Here is a 10,722-nt window from a genome sequence, read left to right on the forward strand (position 1 = left end):
CAATCCTTTAACACAGGTGATATTTTAGATATATGTTGATATTTAAGTATTTGAAATGACTTCTCACTCTCATCAGAGGAAGCATAATTTCAAGCAAACAGTAGCTGAAGTCAAGTAGATTCAAAACACAAGTGAAACAGTAAGAATCTAGTTTAAATGATCATGTTTTCACTAAACAGTTTCACTAAATGAACACAAGGAAGAATGAGATTTTATCAGTTCGATGCTCTAAATTTGCCCTAAATAGCCCTAGCAAAGACAGAAACTAAGATGACGTCATCCAATATAACAAAACATGGGACAATATCAATTCAATTAAGTGTGGAATGACAGAACTATGAGAAACTTCCACAGATATGAAAATTCAGTAATTATTTTCTCACCCCGATGTTGCTCTAAATCTGTATTTCCTTCTTTTTTGCGGAACACAGAAGGTGAAAAAAAGAAGAAGTCCTGCTTGTGCTTATCTATTTGATGGCAGTGAATGGTGACCACATTTGAGCTTTAAAAAAATGATGCAAAGTGCCATAAAATAATCCCATGCATGTTAGTGCGTATATACAGCAGGGCTTGGTGAGAAACAAACTGAAAATGGAGTTTATTATTAAGTGAAAAGCACAGAAGCACATCATTTGCCGAAATAAAGATTAGTAAAATCATGAGACAAAACATGAGGCCCATGAACGTCAGAAAAGTAGTGTAAACTTTCTTCTCTGAGGTGTTGTGCTCTGGCTGAGAGACCTAAGGCAACATATATTCTTCTCTTTGTGTGCTATTAATTAGAATGATTTAATATACAACTAATTAAATAATTTTAAATGAAACATTGGAATTTGTTATTTATAATGAATTAACTGGCTGTTGATAGTGCGTGAACAGCACACGTCTCTGAACAAACCCGTCAGATAGAAAGCACTGCTCTTTATTTATAGCATCACATGTGCGCAAACATCCTAACGAGTGCATGCACATACATCATAAACATCATATGAACATCTGATAAACGTTGTAACATGACATACTGTAGATGAGCAAAGCCTCTAAAAATAAGTTGAGTCATCAGAGTCTGTGTCTGCAGGATCTCTTCTCTTCAATAACCTCACTTACATTTATCATTAAGTCTGAATGTGTTTAAATCAGCTGGGTTTTGGTGATTTATTCTGCTCAAGATCACACAGGCGTAGAGAATCATATAAACTACCAACATCATCCACTAACAGTAACTAATGTCCCATGAACTATTGTATTTGTATCATATTTTTTAATGTTCTTGGAGTCTAGGTGGCACTGAGTATTTACTTTAGCCTCATTTAAATCAAGCACTGACAGACTGACCACTTTAGATGAGTATAACTGTAATATCTTTAACGGCACAGATGATGTAGGATGGTGTGCCGAGTGCCATATTTATAATCCTGTCATAATAAACAGACCGGCTTCAAAAAAGCAGCATTAAAGACATGCTTTAATGCATATTTAGTGAATTTCAAATAAATATTGTGAATGCTTTTTTCATTTATTTTTGTGCATGTTTTCATTAAATTAATGTTGGTCGCAGTTACAGTACAGTAACACACACACACACACACACACACTCAGCTGGGTTTTGGTGATTTATTCTGCTCAAGATCACACAGGCGTAGAGAATCATATAAACTACCAACATCATCCACTAACAGTAACTAATGTCCCATGAACTATTGTATTTGTATCATATTTTTTAATGTTCTTGGAGTCTAGGTGGCACTGAGTATTTACTTTAGCCTCATTTAAATCAAGCACTGACAGACTGACCACTCTAGATGAGTATAACTGTAATATCTTTAACGGCACAGATGATGTAGGATGGTGTGCCGAGTGCCATATTTATAATCCTGTGTCATAATAAACAGACCGGCTTCAAAAAAGCAGCATTAAAGACATGCTTTAACGCATATTTAGTGAATTTCAAATAAATATTGTGAATGCTTTTTTCATTTATTTTTGTGCATGTTTTCATTAAATTAATGTTGGTCGCAGTTACAGTACAGTAACACACACACACACACACACACACACACACACTCACACGCACGCACGCACACACGCTCACGCACACACTCACACTCACACACACTCTCACTCTCACACTCACACACGCACATCCTGATGACACATTCAGACACACAGAGATCGTGTCGTCGTGTCCTCTAAAGTTTGTGCAGACGGTCAGCTCAGCACACAGACGCTGCTGCTGAATCTCCTGAAACCTCATCTGGATTCAGATGCTCGACACAGCAGTTCCACACCGAGCTGAACCTGAAAACAGCCTCGGATCGACTACAGCGCTTCAGCAACCACACCACTGATCACTGACCACAAATAAACAGAACAAAACCTTCATTAAAAAAATAATTTCCAAGGCAGCATGATGTAATAAAATATTAAAATTAAACTGAAATAAACATGAATAAAAACTATAGACATGTTTTTAAAAGTTCAGTTTCAGTATTGAAGAGCACGGAACACGCAGCTGGAGCTCAGAGGCTGTTTTTATGAGACGCACTGTAAATGTTTCTACTGTACTGACTCATGAAACAGTCTCTGCCTGTGTGAATGTGTGCGGAAAATCAGACGTGTGACAGAGATAAAGAGCAGAATGACAGACAGACAGAGAAAAAGAGACACACACACACACACACTCACACACTCTCTCTCTCTCTCTCTCTCACACACACACACTCACACCACACACACACACACTCTCTCTCTCTCTCTCTCTCACACACGCCAGAGCAGATTGAGCTGTTTGTGAGAGCCTAACGCAGTTACGTAGCACACAGAGTGAGTGTGTGTCGACTCGACTGTAGAGACCGTGACACAATTCAACACAATCAAGAACAGCATTAACATGCTAATAATATTACTCGTTATGATTCAACAGCAGCCTCATGTGATCTTCTCATACAGCTCCTGACTGCTGAATCTACCAACATAACTCATCACGAGGAGCCTGTACTAACACGATCCTCACCATCTCAGCATTCATAGGACCTCACTACAGCTTAAACACTAAAACACGACATCCTGATGTGTTCTGACCTAATAACACATGATCTGAGCCTCTGAGTACATACTTCCCATGCCTGCAGACGGGGAGGAGAACATGCTTCCAGCCGACAGGAGCGATAACAACAGCAGAGAAACTGCTCCTGTCAGGTGACGCCATCAATCCTCCTCACATGAGGACAGCAGCTTTGATCAGGACAACACTAACAGAGAGAAACGCCAGACAACCTCAAAACCAAACGACTTAAGGGCTCTGTTCTTGAACAACAGAATTAGTGAGTGATGAGTTATTTCCAAAGCATTACACATGAGAGTACTGAGTGAAAGTCAGCAGTTCAACATTCAGAGCGGACTGACTCGTGCAAACGCAAAAATATTCCATGATTAACACCATATCTTATCTATGCCAGTGCACTTAAAATTTCAAGATGCTTAATTTCAGAGAGTTTTTATGCAGAAATTCATGCATTTTTGGTTTCACTGATGAGCAGTTAAGCAGAATCAAATATGGCACCAATCTACCAAAGCTGAAATGTAAAATGAAACTGTTTTTTGAAATCTAACAGGTTATTGTGCCTTTAAACAAAATATCTTCTAAAACGAAGTTTGCATATGTTTTATGTTGAGTATCATATCTGATTCATCAGGCTTTTATGGCTCATATACTCTGATATAGTGAGAATATGGAGGAAAAAACAGCTAGATTTTATTCAGAGACTCAAACTGAGCAATTTGCTGCTGATATTTATATGATGAGATTCTGCTGCTTGTACTGTAAATCAATGAGATCTTTATAACAGTAGAGCAGATACTGACATAAAATGATGTAAATATCAGTCGTCGCTCTATATCTCCAGTAATAATAAGATGAGATGTAAATGCTCCAAACATATAATGCAGTGATTGAGAGCTGAAGAAATAAAGGCTCCTCAGAAGATGTGAGATGTTCTGGAGGCTTGTGAAGATCATTCCTCCGCTGAGGAACAGTGAAAGTAAAGCTTCTGGAAACAAACGCTCCTCAAAAGATCCTGAGGATCAGATTTGAGACTCTAAAACATGATTGATGGAGAATCAAGTAAAGCTGAGCTGCTTCAGTCCAGTAAGAGTTCATCTGAGCTGCTTCAGTCCAGTAAGTGTTCATCTGGAGATATTACTGCAGTTATTCTGACCTTTACTTGATCAAAACCAGTCAAGATTTGACACGAGAAGCTCCAGCTGAAGCAGTTACACTAAAAGAGCTTTGACTTAAACTCTCAATCAGAGACAGAATGCATGCAGTAGATTGAGTGTGAAACAGGTTTGACAGCAATGTTAGATCATTCAGAGGCGATACAGCGGGCCTCGTCAGGTTAAAGTTAGTATATGAGCCTCACAGGAGGATCTGATCCACACTGTAAAAGCCTGAGTGTGTCTGCAGCTCTTCTTAAATCAGCTCCAACAGTTGCTAAGATGCACTCCTGCTCTGCCCAACGAATCCCACAGCCTTTCCGTCCCCCATCCGTATTCCTCACAGCCCTGTGTTTCTCAGCGGCGTGAATGAAAGCTCTTCCTGCAGCCCACTGTTGGCCGCTGGCGAGAGACGCTAAAGAGAGCGTGAGCCAAGAACAGGCCAGCATCTAAATATCCAGAGCCCTCTCTCTTCACCCTCCACTGCACCAACAAGCATTCAGCCTTTCATTCCAATGATAATGAACAGACCGGAACAAGAGCGCCGTCCAAACCACAAGAGCCCCGCTCACAATGGTTTTGTGGCCATGTCATGTGCATCCGTGAGAGCAGAGAACGCTGCCATGTTTTATTAGCAGCGACGAGAGAGAGAGAGAGAGAGAGAGAGAGATCCATGGGAACATAAACATGCAGGATCTTTGTGAATGCATGCTTGTTCTTACAAAGTTGTAAAGACAGCGACTGGAGGCTCAGGTTTGACATGCATTCACCACACCGCCACAGCGACGCTACATGAGCTGATCTCTCACGCAAACTCTACTGAATGCACACGCCTTCTGTGTGTTTCTAAACATTACTGTAAAGCAAAATTTGCAAGGTTATTCATTTAGCAAGTTCTGTTTACAATAAGTAAATAAATCGAGGGTTGTTGCACTATTTTTGTCATGAACATGCCGTATATCACCTGCATGCACATGTATTCTCTGTTTGTAAGGTTTGTAAACACTTCTGTAAAGTCAAATTTGCAGGGTTATTCATCTGTAAAGAAAGTAAATAAATAAAGTGTTGTAAAACAATTTTGGACATGAAAATACTGTATATCAACCGCTTGATCCTGACGTCACGTGCACTCAGACAGCGAGCTGATCTCTCACCTCAAACCTTCTGCATGCACATGTTTGTAAAGTAGGTTTGTATAATATGTAAAGTAAAAACTCTATGAAGAATAAAGCAAAGCCACTGAAATTACAAATGAGATATCAATGCCTCTCAGTGTAACCTGCATCTTGTAGCCAGCATGCTGAGATGAAGACCTCACGGGTCAGTGTCAGAATCTCAGCTGTGCTCAGACTTGTGCCAAAGTCTGCGAATAAGCCTCAGGGATCTCACTATGTGTATTCTCTGTTTGTAAGGTTTGTAAACACTTCTGTAAAGTCACATTTGCAGGGTTATTCATCTGTAAAGTAAATAAATAAAGTGTTCTAAAACAATTTTGGACATGAAAATACTGTATATCAACCGCTTGATCCTGACGTCACGTGCACTCAGACAGCGAGCTGATCTCTCACCTCAAACCTTCTGCATGCACATGTTTGTAAAGTAGGTTTGTATAATATGTAAAGTAAAAACTCTATGAAGAATAAAGCAAAGCCACTGAAATTACAAATGAGATATCAATGCCTCTCAGTGTAACCTGCATCTTGTAGCCAGCATGCTGAGATGAAGACCTCACGGGTCAGTGTCAGAATCTCAGCTGTGCTCAGACTTGTGCCAAAGTCTGCGAATAAGCCTCAGGGATCTCACTATGAACTCAAATATTTCTCAGATTCAGATAGCACCTCATTTGTGTTCTTCACAGGAATTTCCGGAGAAGCACACGAGACAAATGTTGACACTAAACTCTCAATCAGAGAAACCTAACAGACAGCAAAACATTCTCTTCTGGGAGGTTTAAAAGGGATTGAGCACACAGCCAACAGCAGACCGAGACAGTGAGCCACGATCAGTGTTTTTATTCTAAATTCAGAGGTGCGTTTGCTGTGAACACATAACATCAGCTGACAGCAAACTCCTCGTGTACGGGGGCCGATGTAAACACCTGCCTCACGACTCTCACACATAAGCGCTGTCGTTTACCTGCGTAGAAGCGCAGGAGTGATCCCAGCTCAGTGTTCATCCCCTCCTCCTGGACCCGCCAAGGGTCTTTAAATCCCAGTTTAAAGAGAAAGTCGTTCTGAATCTGTAGGGGCCTCTCATCGGGCCCCAGACGCCGGGCGGCCTCGCCGTGCAGCTGAACGTACAGCGCCGGGCTGGAGTCCGAATCTGTGACCGCTTCGTCTGGACTGCTCCCGGCGGCCGGGGTTTCGGCTTCATCCGTCTCGGGGTCCGGCAGGACGGGCCCCGTCGCACAGTCCAGCTCCAGCTCGTCCGAGGAGCTGCCGTATGTGTCCAGGCCCTCTGCGGCGCTGCTGTCGAACGCCGAGGCCTCCGTGCCCAGGATCATGTCGTCGCTGAGCGAGTCCCGGTGCTGGCTGAACCGGGCCCCGGAGCTCAGGTCGTCGCAAGCGCTGCTGCTCTCCACATCGGAGCCCGCGGACCTCTTGACTGAGTCCTCGTCCTGTGGGGACGCGCGGTCCACTTTGGAGGGTGTGTAGATGTCGTACTCCTGCTGCTGGTACTGATGGTCCTTCTCCAGCAGCAGGAGCCGCAGCCGGTCGTTGGGCTGGTCCGGGAGGCTCTCGGCCCCTGTGTGAAGGTGTCTAAGTGGGTACTCGCCGTCGCAGTTCCCGTTAGACGGGTAGCTCTTGGCGTTCAGCCTCAGGACCGAGCCTGATTTGCCGCTGGCCTGCTGCAGGCGCTGGGCTATCTCGGCCGCTGAGCTCTCCACGGTGCACAGAACGGGCCGGGCCGGCTGAGACCGCACCAGCAGCCGGTCGTGCACGTGTACGGAGCCACGGCGCAGGTCCTGGCGGACCCACTGGCGGTCGGACAGCTGCAGCTGAGGACTGGCTCTGTGTCTCAGCAGCGTCTGACTGCGGCTATGAGACGAGCTGATGCTGGACACATGCCTCTTTACCCTCCTCTTCCTCAGCAGCAGACTGGAGCTGCTCTTGCAGGCTTTACTGAGCTCGGCTGGGCTCTGGCTTCGGGTCCGCGGCTCGTCTGAGCTCGTCTGACGGGGGTTTGACGCTCTCTGGCCTTCATCGTCTTCTTCTTCATCCTTGTGGTCTGCTGTGGATCTCAAGGCCACACTCAGAGCGCTGCTCTTCTTCAGTTTAACGCTCTCCATCCTCACGAGATCACTCTTAGTCCATTTGAGCGGAGATATGAGCGCCGCTCGACGCGCGGAGGGGCGTCATGTACGCACGCGGGGATGATCGCGGCGCGCCGCTCGGCAGCAGATCATGGAGTCTGAAAGCAGACGACGCAAATCTCGCGAGAGTTCACGTCGCCCTGAAACCTGAAAGGAAAGCAGAAGAGAACCGGAACGGTGTTTTTATTGCAGCCTGGCATTTCTAGTGGTATTCCAGCGTATATTTGTACTGTTCTTTGCATATAAAAAAAATAAAATAATAATAAATATAAGAAGGGGGAAGAGACGTCACTGTAAACTCGCAGGAATTGCAAACCATCGCGAGAGTTCACGTCCTCAGGCTGACGCTTCAGAGATTTGTGTCAGGGAACAAGGAGGCGTTGGATTTATTCAGTGCTGGTATTGTGTGTGTGTGCGTGTGTGTGTGTGTTTCAAACCATTTCCTCGTTTGCTTTTGCAAGTTTACTGCTTTTTGTATATTCTTAAATAAAAAGAGCGAGGAGACGCTTCACGCAAGTCTCGCGAGAATAAAAACCAGCTAACGCCCCCCGGACCTGCTGTTTTGGATCGTTCAAACTCATCAAACATGTGCATATGTTAGTATTTTTGACTTGATATTCACGCTGGGAGTCGCTAAAGTCGCGTCGCTGTCATCCTTTATTTTCCAATGTGAAATATTAATAAACTCTGCGAGAAATCCGATGTGCGCCGTTTTAACATAAAACTCCATTTCCCGTGATGCGCTGCGGCGTTTGTTTTTATTGGTGCGTCACAGTCATGTTCATCCATGTTTACGTCCAGAAGTTATAAAACAGCCGCAGGCATCAGTGCATTGACACTAAGTTGATCACATCTCAAGATTTATCACATATCAAATAAATATTCAACAAGTCATGCATAGGCTTTCGGGTAATATATGTTGTTTTTAATGAATACCAGATAAAGTATGAGCCAATGGACAGGTGGAGCTGCAGCAGAAGGGTTTGACTGCCATCTAGCGCTCACACGGACGAACAACACTCAGCAGCGGAGAATACAGCAAACACGCTCATTCAGTGCCATTAAGCACCAATGTACTGCTGATTGAGTGATAGAGAAGACAAAAACACATCTTTAACAGGCCATAACTATATAATATTTTCTGAAATTTCTGAAAATACAGATGAAAATCATCGTGTAATCAAAATATTTTGTTTTACTTTTCTTTTTGGTAATGTTGGTAATGTTATAAAAGCCCTAAATAGTCATTTTCTTAATTCTACAACATTAAATTGTTTAAAAATAACTTTTCTCTTATAAAAATGTGTGTCCATAAATCTTGTTACCGTATCATACTTCACCTTTAAATCAGTGTAATTATGTAACATAACTATGTAAGATGCAGGAAATGACGTCACGTTCCCTCACTGATGAGCTCTGAAACACTGAAAAGTCTGTGTGCTCTCTCTGAGAACATGTTTTAATCTAAAAAGTTCTAACACCAAGACTTATCAATTCTGTCAATTCTGTTACTTAAAGGGTCAACTCACACTCTCTCTCTCACACACACACACACACACTCGCAGCCACACTCAGAGCGCTGCTCTTCTTCAGTTTAACGCTCTCCATCCTCACGAGATCACTCTTAGTCCATTTGAGCGGAGATATGAGCGCCGCTCGACGCGCGGAGGGGCGTCATGTACGCACGCGGGGATGATCGCGGCGCGCCGCTCGGCAGCAGATCATGGAGTCTGAAAGCAGACGACGCAAATCTCGCGAGAGTTCACGTCGCCCTGAAACCTGAAAGGAAAGCAGAAGAGAACCGGAACGGTGTTTTTATTGCAGCCTGGCATTTCTAGTGGTATTCCAGCGTATATTTGTACTGTTCTTTGCATATAAAAAAAATAAAATAATAATAAATATAAGAAGGGGGAAGAGACGTCACTGTAAACTCGCAGGAATTGCAAACCATCGCGAGAGTTCACGTCCTCAGGCTGACGCTTCAGAGATTTGTGTCAGGGAACAAGGAGGCGTTGGATTTATTCAGTGCTGGTATTGTGTGTGTGTGTGTGTGTGTGTGTTTCAAACCATTTCCTCGTTTGCTTTTGCAAGTTTACTGCTTTTTGTATATTCTTAAATAAAAAGAGCGAGGAGACGCTTCACGCAAGTCTCGCGAGAATAAAAACCAGCTAACGCCCCCCGGACCTGCTGTTTTGGATCGTTCAAACTCATCAAACATGTGCATATGTTAGTATTTTTGACTTGATATTCACGCTGGGAGTCGCTAAAGTCGCGTCGCTGTCATCCTTTATTTTCCAATGTGAAATATTAATAAACTCTGCGAGAAATCCGATGTGCGCCGTTTTAACATAAAACTCCATTTCCCGTGATGCGCTGCGGCGTTTGTTTTTATTGGTGCGTCACAGTCATGTTCATCCATGTTTACGTCCAGAAGTTATAAAACAGCCGCAGGCATCAGTGCATTGACACTAAGTTGATCACATCTCAAGATTTATCACATATCAAATAAATATTCAACAAGTCATGCATAAGCTTTCGGGTAATATATGTTGTTTTTAATGAATACCAGATAAAGTATGAGCCAATGGACAGGTGGAGCTGCAGCAGAAGGGGTTGACTGCCATCTAGCGCTCACACGGACGAACAACACTCAGCAGCGGAGAATACAGCAAACACGCTCATTCAGTGCCATTAAGCACCAATGTACTGCTGATTGAGTGATAGAGAAGACAAAAACACATCTTTAACAGGCCATAACTATATAATATTTTCTGAAAAAGTGTCTTATACAGATGAAAATCATCGTGTAATCAAAATATTTTGTTTTACTTTTCTTTTTGGTAATGTTTCATTATTTATAAAAGCCCTAAATAGTCATTTTCTTAATTCTACAACATTAAATTGTTTAAAAATAACTTTTCTCTTATAAAAATGTGTGTCCATAAATCTTGTTACCGTATCATACTTCACCTTTAAATCAGTGTAATTATGTAACATAACTATGTAAGATGCAGGAAATGACGTCACGTTCCCTCACTGATGAGCTCTGAAACACTGAAAAGTCTGTGTGCTCTCTCTGAGAACATGTTTTAATCTAAAAAGTTCTAACACCAAGACTTATCAATTCTGTCAATTCTGTTACTTAAAGGGTCAACTCACACTCTCTCTCTCACACACACACACACACTCGCACA

General features: G+C 42.9%; 1 protein-coding gene across 1 annotated transcript in view; it reads right to left on the reverse strand.

Annotated features, from left to right (window-relative positions):
- The window catches only part of LOC107722298 (PH domain leucine-rich repeat-containing protein phosphatase 1-like), a 31,368-nt gene extending 23,722 nt beyond the window's left edge, over positions 1-7,646 (reverse strand). The window contains exon 1 of the mRNA XM_016530591.1: positions 6,352-7,646. Coding sequence (XP_016386077.1) covers positions 6,352-7,504 — 1,153 coding nt within the window. The 5' untranslated portion in view covers positions 7,505-7,646. The remainder of the gene's footprint in view (positions 1-6,351) is intronic.
- Positions 7,647-10,722: the final 3,076 nt, after the last annotated feature.

This window comes from Sinocyclocheilus rhinocerous, unplaced genomic scaffold (genome assembly GCF_001515625.1).
Source record: "Sinocyclocheilus rhinocerous isolate Xijiao unplaced genomic scaffold, SAMN03320098_v1.1 scaffold4319, whole genome shotgun sequence".
Classification (NCBI taxonomy): Eukaryota; Metazoa; Chordata; class Actinopteri; order Cypriniformes; family Cyprinidae; genus Sinocyclocheilus; species Sinocyclocheilus rhinocerous.